The sequence below is a fragment of the Nycticebus coucang genome, chromosome 1 (genome assembly GCF_027406575.1).
Source record: "Nycticebus coucang isolate mNycCou1 chromosome 1, mNycCou1.pri, whole genome shotgun sequence".
NCBI classification, from domain to species: Eukaryota; Metazoa; Chordata; class Mammalia; order Primates; family Lorisidae; genus Nycticebus; species Nycticebus coucang.
In genome coordinates, this window is record NC_069780.1 from 182,715,327 (window position 1) to 182,735,469 (window position 20,143).

At 43.3% G+C, this 20,143-nt stretch overlaps 1 protein-coding gene across 1 annotated transcript in view; it reads left to right on the top strand.

Annotated features, from left to right (window-relative positions):
- MARCHF11 (membrane associated ring-CH-type finger 11) overlaps nucleotides 1-16,692 on the top strand; it is a 138,660-nt gene extending 121,968 nt beyond the window's left edge. The window contains exon 4 of the mRNA XM_053592967.1: nucleotides 16,042-16,692. Coding sequence (XP_053448942.1) covers nucleotides 16,042-16,364 — 323 coding nt within the window. The 3' untranslated portion in view covers nucleotides 16,365-16,692. The remainder of the gene's footprint in view (nucleotides 1-16,041) is intronic.
- The last annotated feature ends 3,451 nt before the right edge of the window (nucleotides 16,693-20,143 follow it).

Genomic DNA, 20,143 nt, shown 5'->3' on the forward strand with positions numbered 1-20,143 from the left:
TTCTTCCCCTTCTGGAATTCCTATAACTCGTATGTTGGAACGCTTCATAAAGTCCCATAGTTCTGACAGTGAACGTTCTGCTTTTTCTCTCTTCTTTTCTGCCTCTTTTACTATCTGAGTTATCTCAAGAACTTTGTCTTCTACCTCTGAAATTCTTTCTTCTGCATGGTCTAACCTGTTGCTGATACTTTCCATTGTATCTTTAAGTTCCCTAATTGACTGTTTCAGTTCCTTCAGGTCTGCTATATCCTTTTTATATTCTTCATATCGTTCATCTCTTATTTGATTCTGTTTTTGGATTTCCTTTTGGTTATTTTCCACTTTATTAGCAATTTCCTTCATTGTTTCCATCATTTCTTTCATTGTTTTCAACATGTGTATTCTAAATTCCCTTTCTGTCATTCCTAACATTTCTATACTGGTGGAATCATCTGCAGTAGCTACCTCATGGTCCCTTAGTGGGGTTGTTCTAGACTGGTTCTTCATGTTGCCTGGAGTTTTCTGCTGATTCTTCCTCATGAGTGATTTCTTTTATCCGTTTCCTTGCCCTAATTTTCCTTTCACTTCCTCTTGCTCTTTAAGTTCTTGTGCCTGTGGACTAAGGGTTACAGGACCAGAAGGGTGAGAAGGTTGAAGAGCAAAAAAAGGGGATGAAAGGAAGGAGGACCGAGTGATAAGAAGAAAAGAAAGATAGAGAAAGGAGAGGGGGTGGGTATAAGGAATATTGACAAAAAGAAGAGAGGCACAGAAAGAGGGAGACAGGGCAATATAGGTGTACAGTAGGGTACTTTGACACAACCTTAAAAAACCGCACCTTCTGGGGGTGCGCAGTTGCGTGGTTCCCTTGAGGTCAGCAGCTCTTTGCTAACCTGATCAGACACAGTACCCCACCTCCACCAAGTAGAGAGGAAAGACAAAAATGGTATAAATCAAACCAAAAGAAGCAAACAGAAAACTTTACGGGGATTAAATTGGGTGAAAAACCAAATTATATCGGTAGAAACACTAGCAGAAATGAAGTTGAAGTTATTAAAAAAGACAGCAATGGGAAATTACAATTAAACTTGGAAAATTGAGAAAGAAAAAGGGATCTGTGTGGAAAAGATTGAAATTAAAAAAAACAAAAGGACATCAGCAATGTCAAAATAAACAAACAAATAAAACAACCAAACAAAAAAAAAAAAAGAAGGGCGGCGCCTGTGGCTCAGCCGGTAGGGCGCCGGCCCCATATACCGAGGGTGGCGGGTTCAAACCCGACCCCGGCCAAACTGCAACCAAAAAATAGCCGGGCGTTGTGGTGGGCGCCTGTAGTCCCAGCTACTCGGGAGGCTGAGGCAGGAGAATCGCTTAAGCCCAGGAGTTGGAGGTTGCTGTGAGCTGTGTGAGGCCACGGCACTCTGCCGAGGGCCATAAAGTGAGACTCTGTCTCTACAAAAAAAAAAAAATACACAACCAAAAACAAAGCAGTTCGTATATGTTATTGAATATTGTCTGGGCAACACGTGGTCTTCTGGGGTATGAGATGTTAGTCACAGTTCTGATACGACTGGAGGCTGCTGATTTCTCAAACCCCAGCAGGTAGACACCCTAAATCTCTCTTCAGCCTACTTAAAAGGCACTTTGAACTTGTAAACTTGCTGAGCAGAAGCTTTCCCAGCTTTCTCGCTGGAATCGCTGCTGAAGTGGCTATCCACTTACCCAGTGTGCCAAAACCGGTCTCACTCTGCCCCTGAGGGTTAGGGCTGCAAGGCGGCTCAAACCCCACCCTTAGGCTACTTGGTTGCTGGGTTACCAGCTCCCACCCGTTTCTAGCTCTGCGACCCTGAGGGCGGAGCTTGCCGGGGCAGATCACTGACAATGGATCCATGTGACCCACCGCAAACACTATTAGCTCCGTCTGGCTCAGCGGCTCAGACTGGGGCCCTAGACAATGGCCAAAGTTCTCCGCACTCCCGCTCAGGCCTTCCCCAAGGCAGTTCAACTCAGTGCCAAGTCCAAGGACATCAAAACAGTTCACAGGTAAAGCCTTTCTGGTTTGTAGTCTCGCTGCTACTAAACTTACAGTTGTGGGCGGGTTTAGACGGATTGAACACACGCGACCACTTGCCAGTTTTCCACTGTTTTAGTCCTCCTCTTGGGGTCCAGAAGTCTCTCGCTGACTCCCTGTATCTTCATAGGAGTGATGATAGGCAGTTCCCACCAGCCAGAGATGCCTGGAGTCCTATCTCCCCAGACTCACAGTGCCCAGATGCAAGGAAGCTGTTACTCGGCTGCCATCTTGCTCCGCCCTAGAATCATTTCTTAAATAGGGTAGAGTTCCTTTACAAGCACACATCATTATTCCCGGTTCGGAATATCTTAGCACGTTTCATGCCCCCAGGAAACACTTCAGCTTCATTTAGGAAGAGTCTGATGGAATACGGCTGATCCTGAAACACAAGAGTCCCGGACCCTCCACAATTTCAGCACGTCCTGGGTGCCCCTGCAAGGCAGAGGCAGGAGGACCTTTTTCAGTTCAAAATTGTCAGAGGGAAAACAAAGTTTTATCCTTAATATGCTTTGAGAAGTAGACCCTTATTATTTCCGTTCCCTGGAGGTGCAAATTATAGGCTTTTCTATGCCTTAGTCATACTGATGTTTACCAATTTCTCTAAAGATTATTATTGTAGTTGATTATTAGTGATATTGTTGCTGTTCAAACCCTGGGAAATAAAATAGAAGGGAATTGTTGCTTTTCTTACTTGCCTTTCAGTACTGTCCATGGGATGGTCTCTCAAAGCTAATCAACGCTTTAAGCCCTTTTAATGGGGGGGCAATCTAAGGCTTTACTCTTATTTGACCTTGTAAATTCAAGTTCTTTTAGAGGAACATTAACATAATCAGCAGAGCAACAGACCAGATATGTCAATGTTGACTTTCATTTCCTCCATAGGAAGTGGGGTAACGCTTTCTCAGTTGTCTTTACGAACTGGAGCAGCCTGGCCGAGGCGGGTGTCAGTTATCTATTGAGCCAGTTCACGGCATTATTTAGCGGGGTGCTGAGCCTGGCTCAGGGACAGAGATACAAATAGAACAAGGGTTGGCAAACTGTGGCCTGAGGGCTAAGTCCAGCCCATTGCCTGTTTTTGTACAGCCCCTGATCTCAGGATGGTTTTTACATTTTTGAATGGTTGAAAAACATAAAAAGAAGACTCTTATTTCATGATATGAAAATTATATCAAATTTAAGTTTTAGTATCCACAGAGAAAGTTACGCTGGGCACAGCCAAATCTCTGTTTATGGACTGTCCGTGAGAAGCTTCGGCAGAGACCGGAGGAGGAGCACAGCCCCAAGTACTTACAGAAAAGCTTCACTGAGTACTCCCTGCTCTGCACCTGCTGGGTGGGAAGAGGGAGACAGGGAAGTAAGCTATTGAAATACAATGGGAATAGCCCCATGAGAAAGGTACCTAAGAAGTAATGGGGAAGGATTTGGCACACTGAGGGTCAGTGAAGTCCATGGAGGAAACACAGGTTGAGGTCACTTTCAAGGAGAAGCAGAAACTAGCAAGGGCCCAGGTGGGGGCAGATGCCTAAACCTGTGAACACACACAATCAAGTGATGTTTTAAGGACTTACATTGGTACGGGATGACAAGAGCAAAAGATGCTTGAGGAGGAGCAGCAGTCGGGGAGGGGCCCTGTGGATGGTGTTTGGAGGCCACACCATGCTGGGTATGGCTGACCAGCGGGACACTGAGGACTGGTCTCAGTAGTGCAGAAGCTTGACTATGAAGGGGCCGATGGAGAAGGGGAGGATGGCAGTACAATAACCCAGGCAAGTGGTGAGGAAGCTGCTAGAATTAAAAGAAATTAAAAAGGGTGGAGGAGAGGACATCAAGTGTGACGTCACAGGCACATGGGGGAGGCAGTGACTAAGACCGCTGGGCATCAGAACAGGGCAAAGCGAGAGAAAAGGCTTTTGCATGTTTTCTTTTTGCAAGACTTATGAGGAATCCTAAGTGGAAATGGCCAGAGTGCAGCTGGACTTAGGAGTCTGGAGCTCAAGATAGAGGTTGGAGCTGGAGATTTACACACGGTGACTGGAACCTGCTGGGGAAATGCTTTGAGTTGAGGGACATGGCAAGACGTGAAGGCTGGACACAGTGGTGTGGCCAGAGCAGGAGGTGGGAAGAGAGGGGTACTTCCAGAGCAGAAGCCAGTGGTCGGCAGTGCTAGGTGCCAGGTCAAGGGTAGGGGATGTTGAGCCAGTGTTCACTGACCAGCTTTGGCACCCTAGAGCGGGGGCAGTGAACATGAGATTGCAGTGGGCAGAGGGGTTCAGAATGTGAGTTCCCCAGTTTTGGCTGACAAAGGGGCAGAAGCTAGAGGGTGGTATGAAATTGAGAAAGGTTTTGGTTTTTTACTGACAGGAAAGACCCAGAAGAAATTAGAAGACTGAAAATTCAGGAATGGGAAAGGTATAGCTTGATGACCATGGGATGCAGAGAGCTAGATAGAGCCCAGCATCGAGAGGAAGGCTTTGCCTCATGCAGAAGGGGCCCTGAGGAAGGGCTGGGCACAGCCAGAGTCCGCTAGACATTCTGCTCTGAGAGAATAATATATCGTGGGGGATTCCTTTCAAAAGACCCCCTGTTTCTTAGTCAAGGAGAATGGCCCTCTGCTCAAAGAAGGCATGACCTGGGGAAAGCAGAGAGGAGTGGACATGATGGACGGCTGCCAGCGGCAGTGGAGAGAGGAGGCTGGAGTAGGTGGCCTCTCTCTGCAAGGCCACCTGGCTATGGGTTTTCACTCAGGAGGTGGGGAGCGAGGAGCAGGCGCAGAGTGCAGTGGGGAGAGTTGACCACACTGCGGTTTTGTTCCGCAGAGTTGCTGGAACACAGAGCAGCAAGATCACCTTGCCTTTCACCTCACGCAGGTAGAAAGTGGTTCCAGGACAGGCTGAGACTTCTCAGCTGCCAGAGAAGGAGGCAGAGGCAGAAAGAAGCTGGCACATTGGGAAAGGATCGTGCATTCCAGGGGCTCAGAGTCTGCAGAGTGTGGAAGGGGGTATGTGCGGGAGCTCAGGAGGTTGTGGTCAGCAGTGGGATGAGGTAGTCGCACAGCTTGGGGTTGGAATGATTTCTGGAAGGTGAGGCCCAGGTCAGGTTGAAGGAAGAATAGCACAGGGAAAGGGCTTGTGCATGGTGGGCTATGACCGGGTCAGCCACGTGGACCCTGAAGTCTTGTGAGTCTTGGGGGGCTGAGCAGATTCAAATTCCAGGAGAAAAACCATACATGACTGTGGAGAGCAGACAGACCAGGACGGCAGCCCTGTGGTGTTGACCTCTATGGCAGCATGCACGCTTGTATGTTTCTGTGGCACCACAGCCTATGACTTCACTGTTTTCCAGAAGGGAGGCTGTGGGCGTTCTAAGCACATGAGGGTCGGGAACAACTGCACAGCTTCAGAGAGACCTGAGTGTTTCCCTAGGCACACTCACGTAAAGTTATGAAAGTGACCAAATCAACGTGGGAACATGAAAGTAGATTGTGTGGCAGTGAGGCCATCGCAAGAGGAGGCTCCTGGTCTCTTCTGGGAAGGGCAGAACAGGCAGCTCCCTTACCTGAAAACCTGGGGATTGCTCTTCCGACCTGACACTGCTTGTCTGGGGAGCTTCTGGCTTGGTACTATTTTGCAGGAGAGAACTTTCTTACTCTAGAATGTGCTCACAACCATTCTTCTAAATCAGTGGTTCTCAACCTTCCTAATGCCTCGGCCCTTTAATACAGTTCCTGTGTGTTGTGACCCACGGGTTGAGAACCGCTGTTCTAAATGATGCTTCTGCCCAAAACACTGAGGATGCAGGACTGTGGGTGTTGGCCTGGGGGAAGCGGGATATGCTTGGGCCATCAGGAACCACAGTGATGGGAGTAGGCAAGGAGTCCAGGTATGTTTTCTGCTGCTTCCAAGTAAGGAGACAAAGTCTTAACAGTGCATCTTCAGTGATATCTGAGCTCACAGTCACTGTGATCTGAGCATTATTTTAAGCACTCTGCCTCATTTGTCCCATTTAATCCTCCCAACAGCCTTAGGAGGTACAGGTACTATTATATTCCTGACTCAGAGATGAGAAAATAGGCACACGGGAACCAGCTTCCCAAGGCCACTCAGACTGGGAGCCGGTCTCAGAATTGCAATCCGGACCCTGTTGCCCTGACTGAGCTATTTTGTTTTGGTAAAACCCCTTCTTATGGCAAGCTTGAATAACTAATAATTTACAAAATGTTGTCTATACAATAAAGTGCAACCACTTCTTAAATTACTGTCTCAAACACCTAAGACTTGGCCTAAGTAACAGAGGGAATAAATACCTCTTTAAACAATAATTGAACTGATTTTAGATCAGAAAGAGAGAAAATTTTTTCCTTGAGAGCTCCAAGTATTAGAGTTATTGTATGAAGTTTTCATGCATTTACTCTAAATTAATAGAACACAAAACATACAGAAAGATTAGTGAGGAGAATGGGAAACGTCGATGAGAGCACACCAAGAGCTGTTTCTCTTCTCTCCTTCCGAATGAACCAGTTTCCTAATAGGAATGATGAACCACATCAAAATCTCAAAATTTTTTTTGTTACTAGGTCACAGAATAGAATATTAAGCATTTTTATACTCTGGGTAAACAGTTCTTTAATGTTTTTAATTATAAACATCTTAGTGATGTTGTGGAATGAAATAGAAGATTTGTACATTTTAATTATTCTTAGAGGGTAGCTTCTGTTTGGAATGTTCTTCCGCTGCCCGTTTTACTGAAATGAAAAATGAAGTCAACAAAAATGAATCAGGCTATGAATAGTCACAAAGGTGAAGAGAGTTTAATTAGACATTTCAGTTTAGCTTTTAAAATAACTGTTGTCACTCCCCCCAGATAGAACAATTTCTTTCAGTTTACTCTGAAAGATATTAAAATCTTGTTTTATGAGTTTACAGTAGCCAGTTTATTCATTGAAGAAGGAATGGAAAATTATTTTCCCTTGCCACCAAAATTCACTAATAGTCTCTTTCTAAGAACTGGCTTTAGTCTGTATTAGAGTGTGGGAAACAAATGGAAATCTGCCAAATCCTAAAACTTTAATTAACACAGAAGATAGACGTTGATAACGCTTTTTAAATCAAATGCAGATTTTATTAAATCCAGGTTTGCAGAATTATTTATTTTTATAAATCATAAGGGTTGTTGTAATTTCTCCTCTTATCTAAATGCTACAATGTACTCTTTAGGATAAAAACCAGAGAAGAATTTACCCATGTCAGGCTTTGCTATTACCAAAAAGATATTCTGATCCTATCTACTTTGTCAATGTAATTTCCCTTCTGGCCAATATTCAGCAGGCCAAGGATACCTTTGATCAACGGTCCCCAACCTTTTTGGCACCAGGGACAAGTTTCATGGAAGACAATTTTTCCATTGATTTATGGGGAGGGGGATGGGGGTGAGGATTCTGGCAGCAGGCTAAGCTCAGGTGGTGATGCTAGGATGGGACCAGTTTCATGGAAAACAGTTTTTACACAGGGAAGGGGAGCAGAATCAGACGGTGAAGCTCAGGCCTGCTGTGCAGCCAGTTTTCAATAGGCCTCAGACAGGGACTGGTTTGCAGCTGGTGACGACTGGCTTTGGCCAAGGATGGCTCCTGAGATCTGATTTCTTGCAGAACAGCACGCTGGACCTCCAGTCAGGGTCTGGCTTTGACTGCCAGGGTCTGGTCAGACACTAACCTTGGAGCTTGAGAAGTCAGACCACATAAATTCTCCCAGCCTCAGAGCCTCGGAGTCCTCGTGCCCCAAAATTAGAGAATCAGATCGGATCTTATCCAAAATTTTCTTTTATTTTAAGATTCGATGATGATGTTTGTCCATCAGGCCCTTTTTGATCTTCCTTCAGAGCCTCGTTATATGCAATGTTACCTACCCCTTTGCTATAAGTTGTTTCATCTGCCCAAGGATGGGGAGAACAGAATGGAAATTTCATCTGATTGAAATTAACTGATTCCAAGCTCCCAATTATAGGAGAACTCTAGATGTCTTTATTATCTATAAACGTATTGGATTCATTTCTTTCTTTTGTTAAAAAACTGTATCTGTAGATTTTCTTTTTTCCTCCAGCACTGTTGGGTAGAAACTTAGATCATGAAACAATTTTTCTGTCTAGTAAATTCTGTTAATCCTTTTTTATAAAACTCAATGTACCGTATCTTTTATGAAGTTTGCAGTTTTTGAGAAGTAGTCTCTGAATATTGCAATGGTAGATTTATCCTTCTGGATTAGTAATAGAAAGATCAATAGAGGATCCAGTCTGCTAAAGAACTTTTTAAAAAACAGTAGAACAATTGATTGATGGATTGGAAAAGCAAGTGGTCAGATGAATGGACAGCGTCCTTTTTTCTCTCTCTGTTTTGCCTAGAAACAGCAGGAGGAATCCTCATCTGTTACCCAGGCTTTAGGCCTGGGCACAACCATTTTGTCAGTATCTGGGTTCATGATTGTTTGATACAAGCAAACATTTGATGGCTAGGCCAGCAAGACAGGAGGCTACTGCAGTTTACTGGGGCTGCACACCAAAATTTAAAAGAATTTTAGCTCTTTTGTGCCCTACCGGGGTCTCTGCCCACATTTCCCTTAGCACCCCCTACTCAGGGCCCATTGTCATGAAAATACTTTCTAAATCTCCAAAATACTTTCTAAATCTCACACTGGAATGCAAGTGTCAATTTGTCTTTGATAGCAGAAAGTAGTACTTCTATGTTTCAAAGAACAACACTCAATAGCACAGTCACAACTAGATTAAGTCAATCCTTGTCATCCCTTAGATGCCAGGGATGGACACTCTCCTCTTTCTCCCTCCTTCTCCTTCAGCAAAGGTTGACTGAGTCCTTACCATGTTCAAGGCACTGCAGTAGGAACAGCTACTCCAAGGCTGTTTCAGGGGGCACACAGGTGACTGGGGATCACAGGCAGGTGAGCAGGTCGGGGCAGCACAGACAGTAAAGAGATGAACGTAATCAGTGCAGGTGTCTCTGGCGTGGCACATCAGGCAGTGGAAGGAGAGAGTGATTGCTTTTGTGTGAGTGCATCAGAGAAGAAATTATGAGAGATTCTGAATCTTGAAGCACGATGTATAGTTCATCATGCAAATATAAGAGAGTGGGCATTCTGGGAAATTCTGTTTTATGGTTTGAGCTCAGTTGTGCTAAGAAGACAGAATTAGCAGGATTCAGTGCAAGCAGAGAGAGGAGTTGTGGTGACTCCCAGGTGTCTGGTTCACTTAACACGGGGGGAGGAGGGGTGGGGGGAAGGGGCAGTGGTGGTCATTAACCGAAATAGGGAGGACAGGACAAGAGCAAAGTTAACTTGTGTCAGAACCTTACAGAAAGCTACATTGGCTGCCAAGTAGTACAGTATTAGACTTCATCTGACAATTAGGCTTTCCCATCTTGTTCTCTTCCCAGAAAGTGATGTCAGCAGTGTTGGAGGCCCGGCACAGATATATGCTCTTTGCATCAAGGCTGATGACTGCAGCCTTCACAGAGAGAAGGACAGAGAGAGTGTCAAAGTCACAGAGGGAGCACTAATTCCCTCAAAGAAACTCTGCCATCATTTAGCATCTTTACTATTACACTAATCATTCTTTGATGTGTGTTGTTACCTACAGTGGGAACGGAGTGGATTGGAGCGTCAATATTTGGAAGGTAGCCAGCTCCTAATGTCAAGGTCTTTTGTTGTCCCGGGAAGTTTCAGAATAATTCATTGTCTCTTGCACAGAATATTTTATTGTCGATGGCAATGATGAATCTATGTTGGAGGCCTTGAGATATAAAATCTCTCAGTAGGCATGCCATTCTCAACCTGGTTTTGTGAATTTTACTGGGTTCTAGGCATTTGTGAGAGGAGCAAAGCTCTATACCATTTATACTCAACAATAGAAAAGCCAACGTGTGTTTCATAGGGGTAAGTGCATTTTACGTGGGCTGTCTCTTTACGTCATTTGTTCTTATATAGAAAGCAGTGGAGATAATGTATTCACAAAATCCCATCCATCATTGAGACACTGTAGATTCCAGAGGCACGGGTTTTAGGATATTGATTTATAATAGCTTTGTTTTGTGAGCTCAGTGACTTTCGTAATGACGTACATATTATCTTTAAGTCTTCATCTATATCTTCTTGCGTTTTTGCATTAAGCTTCACCTGTAGTTCAAACAAAACCCATTCTGTACATACAGAAATAACCATGACTTATTTCTTTGACTCATCGTAACAATATTTAACTCTAGGGCAGTGACCTTTAAAGCAATTACCTCTACATGCACAGCTAGTATTGGGCATTTGAGTTTAGGATAGGTTGAAAATAATGCTGGAAGGATGAGTGCATTTTGTTACCTTCTAGCAAAGATCATCACAAGCGTATCTTGGACCCCTGTTTCATTGGGTTGATTTTCTCTGGAGCAAGCATGCTCTGGTTTTCACCAAGTATCAATGGAAATTAAGGAGTCAAAAGGAGAGCCAATTTATGAGATGGACTCCATAAACTGTGCTTCCTACATATGGAGTTAAACTGTTTCTAGTGTTATGCTGACTTCCCTGAATGACATGGGTTATATTTATAAAGCTTAAATATAAATTGTGTGGGTGTGTGTATATGTGTGTACATCTGTATAGGTAAATGAGAGAGAGAAAGAGAAAAATCTTGGCAAGACCGAATGGTAAAATGCAACCTAAAAAATCTTAGGATTCTCATCAATTAGCCTTTTTTGGCCAAATATCTGTTGTGAGTTGTGAGGTCCTAAGCTTTCCCAAAGGTCCTTTGATTGAACGGCGCACGGAGCTTCACTCTGTGTTCCTCTGAGGTTACACCGCGGACCCCTGTTCCCGGGAAAGCTGAGGGCAATTGTAGGTGTCCAGAGAAAGTGGCTGTCTCATGGGTGCTTCTCCTAGAGACATAGCAGTGTCAATGACACACAGATCATTGCCGATGACAGCTAATTGTATGAAGTTCCCTCAAATCGCAACTTACTCATTTCAAATGAGGTTGATATAGTTTACCCTCAAGACCTGCTTTCGTCAGTTTGGCCACCGCACCAAAATACCACGACCTGGGTGGCTTAAGTGACCGGTGCTCATTTCCCTCAGGTCTGGAACTGGGAAGTCCAGGGCACCAGCAGCACGTTTGGTGTCTAGTGACAGCCCTCTTCCGGCTTTGCACATAGCGTCTTCTCCTTATGCCCCCACATGGCCTTTCTTTTGTGTGTGGACACACAGAGAGAAGAAAAGATCTCATGCCCTCCTTCTTTTTGTAAGGGCATTCACCCCATGCCAAGGTGCCCCCTCTCATGAACTCATCTGACCCTGACTAACTCCCAAAGGTCTCACCTCCAAGTACCATTACATAGGACATGAGGGCTTCAACTTTGGGATTTGGGTGGGAGGGGGAGGCACAAATCTTTAGTCCATAGCAGGCTCTTTAGCTGGTCCTTCTTTAGCTAGAAGAGGCTGCCATACTTTGAAGATTCAGGATGTAGCGCTTAAGGTTTGCATTAGACAAATTTGGGTTCCCACTCAGCTCTGATTCTTATGTCTTCAAGATGTTGGACAAGTTGTTCATTCTCTCCAGGTCTCAGTTTTCTCAACTGTAAAATTCTTCAGTAATAGCACCTGATGTTAGAGTTTCTGTCAAGACTAAACGAAAATCATACATATAAAGCTCTTAGCACAGTGCTTGGCACAAAATAGATCCTTGGTAAAAATTTATCTTATAAATTAAGAAAATTAACTTACAAGATAAATTAATTAATTTTATAAATTGAGAAAAACAACCAAACCTATGCGAACAAAAACTGAGACTGGTGGCACAAGAGATGAAATTGTTTGACCAGTGGATTAGAGATTAATGTTAAGATAAAATTTGTTTTTGACTGTAAATTTGACAAGTCTCTGTTAGGGGTGTGTGTGTTTTCATGCGTATGTGCAGGAGCATGGAGCACGTGACCATACGTGCCTTGGTTGTAATCTCATGATTTCTTTTAATAAATAGCTCAGATTACACCACCATAAAGAACTCGAGCTAACTCACCACTTCAAAATTTAGAATATATTTTATTTACATAAAACTGTCTTTTATGTCAATGAAACCACAAAACTTTTAAGTCTGCTTTGCTTTTCACGATTATGCCCTAATAAAAATGGCCCTTTGTACATCAGTAAGAAGATGCTCCAATTAACTGTGATTGGCAAGAAGATGACAAAAGCCAGCCAACCAGCCGCTCATGCACATGTGCACTTCTCAACACCCATAACTCGCCCTCTGTGGACATTCGCGCCATTAAGAATGTGGCAAGCATCCTAAAATATATAATACTTAACATTTTATGAAAATGATCATTGCTTTTCACTTTAGGCTTAGTGACCCAGAGGGAAAAGTAAATCCAAGTCTGCTGTCACATGACCTGAGGTGTCAAGGTCACAAATTCATTTGATCATCAGTAAGAAAGCCCAGTGTTGCTGGATTTCTGACACAGTGAGCCAGAGCTGAATGGGCCCTTACCCTTGAATCATCGCAGTAATGGTATCTTCCCACTGTGCCTTTTGTAACTACCAGTTACACTTGCCACCACCACAGAACATTTAAAGGAGAAAGGATAAGAGTGCCCAGGGCCGAGAACAACCTTGGGAGTGGGATGGGTTCCATGCTTTCCAGTAAAATTTAGGCTTCTAGAGGGCAAGGAGTGGGCAAATGCTTGTGGAGAATAAAACAAAATCTAAACGTCATTCATAGGATAATGCCATTAAGAAGCCACAGCCCATGGAGCTGGAAATTTAAGAGGATTGATTATGTCTTCATAAAAACTTCAAGTAATTCTCTCTCTTTAAATTTAGTTCAAAATAGACCATAAAGTCCTGTGTGATTTATTTCTGCACATTGGGTAGATTTATGTATTTAGAAAAGAGCTACCAGAAATATATTCCGAGAAAGTGACTTGAAGCTCTACTGAGTAATCTGATTTCTGGCCTTGGAAAGGAAATCAATGAAAAGAATAGGATCCTGTGAAATTAGCGGTTTCCCCCCACCCACCCCTGGCTGCATTTACCCAGAATGAACCTGTCTCAGGCTGTAATTGTTTTGTGATTAGTGTGAATGAATGGTCCTCACCACATAGATTCACTATTGATTTTTTAATTAATAATAATGTATTTATATAGTTGCTATCTCAGAGGAAATCTGAGTGCTTTATAGTTGATGAATTCCAATTTATCTTCATACTATCTAGCCGGATGTAAAGATCAGGTATTCCAATTTCATTTTAAGGAGGAAAAACTCAAATCCAAAAGGTTAAATCATTGGCCGTGGAGATTCAGAAAGCCAATGATAGAATAATCACCAATTAAGATCTAGTAGTCTTGAATTTTGATTCTGGCTGTTTCCCAAAAGCATCTGGTCAGATGGATCAACTTTGAATATTCCCTTGGGGAAAAAAAAGTTGATTAAAACCATTATTTGAAACTGTTCTGACTGATGGAAGTTTATATTTCTTCTTTTTTTTGTAGCATATGACAATTACACTTAAGACATTTTTCTTTGTTAGACCACATGCATTTTTTAGTGGCCTATATCAGTATTTTTAGACACTAAGTCACATGTACCAGAAGTTTGTCTCCTGGCAGAGGAGCAAAGCAGAACTTGAGTCTTGATAATTTGGTAGATGTGATTCTTTAAGGACTGGGTCTCTCCATCACCTACCTAGTATTGTTTTAACCAAAAACAACAAAAAAGAAATACTCTCCTCAAGGAAAACATTCTCAAAATCTCTAAGTCACCGCACGCATGGGAAAGTTACCAACGTCATTTCCATCACCCATTCTTCCGGCCTTGCCTCTGATTTTTTTCCTTTCTCGTTCACTGCAATTCCTATCCACTCCCCCCGAGTTCATGGCTTTGTTTCTTTGTGCTCGTCTTACTGCTCCCACTCTGCTCTCCACATGCAAGTTGACAGACTCCGTAATTGTCTTCACAATTTCCTCAATCCATCCTGTATTAACTTTCCTAATAAGCTCCCTGTACTTTTTGAAACTTCGAATTATTCAGGCACAAGCAGCATACAGAATAATATGCGGAACATCCGTATTTTCACCACCCGGTATGAAGGATGCACGTTGGAGATAAAAGTTGAAAGCCCTCTTTGAATCTCCCCAGTCTCATTTCTTTCTTTCCTTCCCCACTATCATGAATTCAGCAGTTATTATTCTTACACCTGCTTTTATACATTTACCACATTTGGTGTTCGTAAAAATGTATGCTATTTATCCACTCCCAAATTTTTCTTTTTGACACTTCCGTTTTTTTTTTCATTGTGATTTGGCTGTTTTCACTATGATTTTGAAATGTATCCATGTTAGTGCATGTGACTTTTTTCCCTTTTGTGTCACTGCTGGAGTCCACGGGTCCTACAGTAATACTACAGTTTCTCTCTTCTTCTGAGGATGGACATTAAGATCACTTGCAATCGTTTCCTCAAATACAAGCAGTTATGTAATAAACATTTTTGATCACACTTCCTTTTTCGACTTTGTGAGAGTTTCTCTAGCACATTCACCCAGCGGTCTAGTTGCTAGGAGGTGGGAAATGCTCATTTTCAAATTTATCATGGGCTGTGCCAGCTGACTCCTTGTGCTCACCTGCTTTATGTCACCAAGAAAAGGCTCTTCCTTGGCCTCTGCACTGACTTTCAGTGGAATTTCAACCCCTGAAAGGAGAAAGGCTCCCTCCCTGCCCTCTCTGAGGGGCTTCTCCCAGGGACTCGTTCTGTGTGAAGGGTCACAGATTCAGAAGCTTTGGGGCTACACGCCGAACTGTAAATGTGTGACGATGGGGCAGGGCATGTGGTAGATCTGGGGTGCACGGTGACAGCCCAGCTGCTAGTACATCAGACCTGACTCATGGGCCACCAGTTTGTCATCCCCAAGTTTCTCCTATGACCTTACTTTCCCGAGAGCGTCTCAGAAATGTGTAAGCATCTGATTCCCTCCATAGTGGTGAAGATGGAGGATCTTGGAACCAGCCTGGTCGAGGTTAAATCCCTGCCCCACCACCACTGGGTGTGTGCTCTTGATTAAGTTCCCTAACATCCTTGGGGCTCCATCTCCTTATTTGTAAAATAGGGGAAATACTAGTACTTACTTCCCAAGGCTGTGCAGAGAGCCACAGGAGATAATCTATGGAAAGCTCTCAAGTAGCTGTTCAGTGCATTGTTGCTGAATTGTTGAGGAGATTACAAATAAGTCGTATTGTCCCCACTGTGTATCCGGCATAGTTACGGGAGCAGGGAGACAGCACCCTCAATACCTGCAATGCTCTGCCTCTACAGAGCAGAAGCACCACGGTTTCAGGACATAAATTGTCAGGTCACTCCTCAGATACCCTCTCCTGAGGTCCCATCTCATTAGTGAAGTCAGTGTCCTTGCAAAGTCCCCCTACCCGATCTGTCTCCGCCTGCCCCTGGCGTCTGCGCCCAGGGGCGTCTTCTCCCCTGCCCCGTCTGGCTCACGTGGGCTTTCAAGTGTGTAAAGCACTGCCCTCTTACTAGCTGCCTCCTGTCTCTGCCAAATTAAGTTGCCAGCCGAGTCCAAGCCCCTAGCTCAGGAGACAATGGGCGGCCACAAAATACCTATTATTAAATCAGTAAATAGACCTAATGATGCTCCTAAGGCGATGTAAATGCCCAAGGCATATTCTGAATCATCTCAGAACAACGAATTACCCACGGATTCGTGATAGCTTAACTCCTTGCCAGTTAGTGGACTCTTAATTCTTTGCTAAGGGACTGTTCCCACGTACTGCGATAGCAGCTTACCAGTAGCCATAAGATTTGGGCGACAGAATATCATATTCTTCAATAATGATGACTAAAAGAGAGTTGACCATTTCCTGAATCCCTTACTTGTCTACAAAACAACATTCCTGACCTTTGATTATCACCAGTCTCTTTTCTGTTTCCTCTCAAATTTTAGGACTCATTGTCCATGAAGGAGCTGCAGTGTACAGGGTTTTTAAGCGCTGGCAAGCTGTTAATTTGCTCTGGGATGTATTAAGTTATGACAAAGCCACAGACATCGAAGAAAGCAGCCGGGGAGAGTCCCAGCCGAGCAGGACTTTGTGGCTGCCGCTGACGGCGCTGCGGAGCAGGAACTTGGTCCACCCCACGCAGCTGAGCTCGCCGAGGTTTCAGTGCGGCTACGTGCTGCTGCACCTGTTCAGTCGGATGAGGCCCCAGGAGGACCTGGCGGCAGACAACAGCTCCGGGGAGGTTGTGATGAGAGTGACTTCGGTGTGACAAAAGCATACACTAGGCAGTGTGGACCCCCGCGCATATTTCAGAATGTAATTGCAATGAAGGGAGAAACCCTAGCACTTCCAACAAAGCAACATCTACGAACTTTTTAAAATTTATGCTTTTTATATGAACATTTGAATTGCAAATACATTTTTCTGAAGAAAAAAAAGAGTCCTCTTGTTCTTTGTTTTCCAGTTTGTCACATCTTTTATAAGTTGGTACTTGAAATCATTATACATATCATTTAACTATTCTTGGTTAAAAAAATGGTGAAAGTTATCTTTAAGGCCAAAACTCTTTTTTTCTTGCTTGTTTTAAATATATTTTTTACCAAATGTTTTGCTCCACGTGTAATTTTTCAGACACGTCGTGAATGGGTAAGAGTGTAGAAGCCGTGAGCAGATTCCAAAGGGTCAAGTGTGCAACACAGAGGTGCTTCTTTGACACTCTGCAGTGGCTCCTGGTGACTTGTGCTGGTTGGCAAACTTGAACATGACGTTTTTGCTCTGATGAAACAGCCTGTCACCAGGAATGCAAGTTCTAGGAATTATGACTTGTTTTCTGAAACAATACAGAGAACTCGTAGAAATATACAAATAAGTGGAATAGAATAGTTTTACTTCAGTGCATATTACATTATCAGGGCATGGTGCACCCAAGCTTACCAAGATGTTGCATGTAGTACCTACGATGATAATACCGCCTAATACTTGCATAGCCCTCTAATAAACCAGGCACAATTAATTTAGTAAATTATTGGTGTCTTGAATTCTATGAGCACCATCTTAATTAGATTTTCTTTTCTTCTAAGTAAAAGCTTGTATACCTTCTTAATCACTTAAACACTAATCCTATTACTTGGTTTAATGAAGTCCTATGAAGTATTTCACCAGCAGTGAGAAGTCTTTCTCTTTCAGTCGATGATTATTTTTTAAACGAAAAGAGTAGAAGAAAAATGAGCCTATTGACTCCCCAGGAACAGGCTGCTAACTATCAGTATCCGGGGACTTTCCACCTTTTTATCCACCTAATGGATGTAGCTGGCACATGTTAATGAACAAGGACAGAGCAGGTGAGAAGGCAGGCAGCCATGCTTTCCCCAGAAACACGGACTGAACGTGCCAGTTGTTGGAACTAATTAATGATTAAATCGGAAGCATATCAAATGACATGCTTTCTGTTCTATTTTCTAATAATAACCTTGAAGTAATGAGAGAAGAGATCACGTTTACATAGTACAAGAGTTCACAGAATAGCTCTGTGACTCCTCCCTACCAAGTTTCCCCAGTACTTGAAATAATATTTTTCCAGTTAAAATACCGTGTTGCAAGTGACAGTGATGAGACAATTTGCAGAAATGTGAAGAACGCATCATGAAGTCACAAAGCACAGAAAATTCAGCCTTTATTGAGGGGCAGATATAGGAAGTGAGAATGTTAAACATTTATTTCAAACTGTGTTTGCTTGTTTCCGTCTGAGGGTCCCTGGGCACCATCCCGGGTGAGGCTCCTGGGCAGTTTAATCACTAAGGCGAGCCGTCAACAGCACAACATTTCATTGAGAGGAATTTTGGTTCCTACTGATGTTACAATTTAATTTACCTTGTCTTTAAAGATGCTGGACCAAGAGATTATTGGCACAGATTAGACTTGCTTCTCCAGTATGCAGTGTGTCCAGACTGTCCTTGAACTAGCACAGACCTTCCTATTCATATCAGCTCACTCGGAAAGGAAAAGGGAGAGAGGATGAGGAATTCCTTCCCTGTAACATCTGTGTAGCTGCGTCAGGTGGAGACATCTGGAGACGGGATGGAACCGTCCACCCAAAGGGGACATGTGCCCTGGCATCCCCCCTTGCCAGGACCGTGCCCTTTGGATGTTCCTTTGTATTTTCTACATATCTACACTCTGTATTTTCATATTGTCCCTCACCCCCTCATAACCCCCTCCTATACACACACACACACACACACACACACACCCTGAATCATCTTGCAATAAGAAATCTGGCAGAATTTCCACTCAACAAAATGTACCATTCATGGTGTGATTCCATTGAAACTTAAAAACGCACACACACACACCCCTCCAAGGGTGGGGAGTGCATTTAGAAAATTAAATATAATGTTTAAAAATGATTACAGTTCTTAACATTGTACTATATGAGTTATGATATAAACAATTAACTGTTCAGTTGTGAATGTCGTCCTTCAAAGTCAGGCTACTTTAAATGTAAAAAAAAAAAAAATTGCGGAAAGGAAATGAGTTGAAAATATTTTAAACTAGTTTCTTTGAAATTGTTCCCAGTATTTAGAAATTTAGAGCCTGTATGCAGCCTGTGTCTTCGGCCATTATTAATTTGCAGTACAAACCTTTACTTTCTGGGTGCTGTTATACAGGTGTCACGGGTGAGCCACGTTCACAGGGAGACTCAGGGTGGGGACCTGGTGCGCGACACCTTACATGTCTACGCTCAGGTGAGAGAAGATGAGGGGCAGTCCAGAGGGTGGTCATTTGTCCCTGAGACCCCGGAGCAGGTGTTACTGAGGATATGACAGAACTCACGTCTTGAAGGGAGAAAGAACAGCTAAGGGGTGAAAGGCGTTTTCCAGCAATGGGAGAGCTCACATAGGGGCAGTGTGGGCTGTAGGTAAAGACACGATGCCACCGTCTGGCTGGCTGCATATCTGGGACTGAATCCCATGGAGAAGGTGGTGGTCGAGCAGTAGATGGTAAGATTTCTGGGGGATAGACGTTCTGCATTAATTGCTATAAATTCAAAAGTGCAGCAGCCATATTCAGGCATCACGAGTGCTTCTTTCTTCCCCTCTCCCAGAAGACAGCAAAACCGATGGTTCCAGAGAAGAAAACCCATCACAGATCTTGTGAAGTAGACGATAGCTTCTCCATTTTGAAAAGTGCCCACAATCAACTATCCAAAGTAAATAAATTTTATCATCAGATATTTTCACTAAATAATCAATTTTTAATTTTTTTCCCATACATCCCAATAACTATAAACATGCTCCGGTAAAGCACCCTCTCTGCAGCTTCCGTGTCGGCCCGGGAGTGCTTCTCCTTTCCTTTCTGAATTCCCCCTGTAGGTAGTAGTATTAGCATGGCCTGTTGGTTTTGGTGATGTGCAAATGCTCCATCCTCCCTTGTCTGTGGAATTACACACCAATATAAAGTTTACTTTGCTGGTCCAGAATTAGATTAACTGTCATCCAGCAATTGATGTGTCTATTATTTTTTCTTTGTTGAGAAACATGGTCTCACCCTATTTCCAAGAATGGAGGGCAGTGGCACAGTCATAGCTCACTTAACTCACTGGATCTTGAACCCTTGAACTCAAGGGGTCTTCCTACCTCAGCCTCCTGAGTAGGTGGGGCTACAGATGTGTACCACAGGTCCCAACTAGTTTGCCTTGTTCTTTTTGATGGGGTCTCTCTTCGTTGCTCATGCTGGTCTCAAACTGCTGGCCTCAAGAAATCCTCCTTCCTTGGCCTTCTAAAGCGCTGAGATTACAGGGCTGAGCCTGACAGAATGCAGGTCATATTCTGTGCATATTTCCCCATAGATTTTTTTTTCTAACTTGTACATTTTAATGATGGTTATAAACAACTGATATTTTAAGTTTTCTTTCCAAGTTCAACCAAGGTGTGGCAAAGTTTGCTTACAAATTATATATAAAACAAATACAACATATGCAATAAGGGTAACATATATCATCATGTATATAATAGGTACTATTTATATAATATAATTTGTACAAAATAA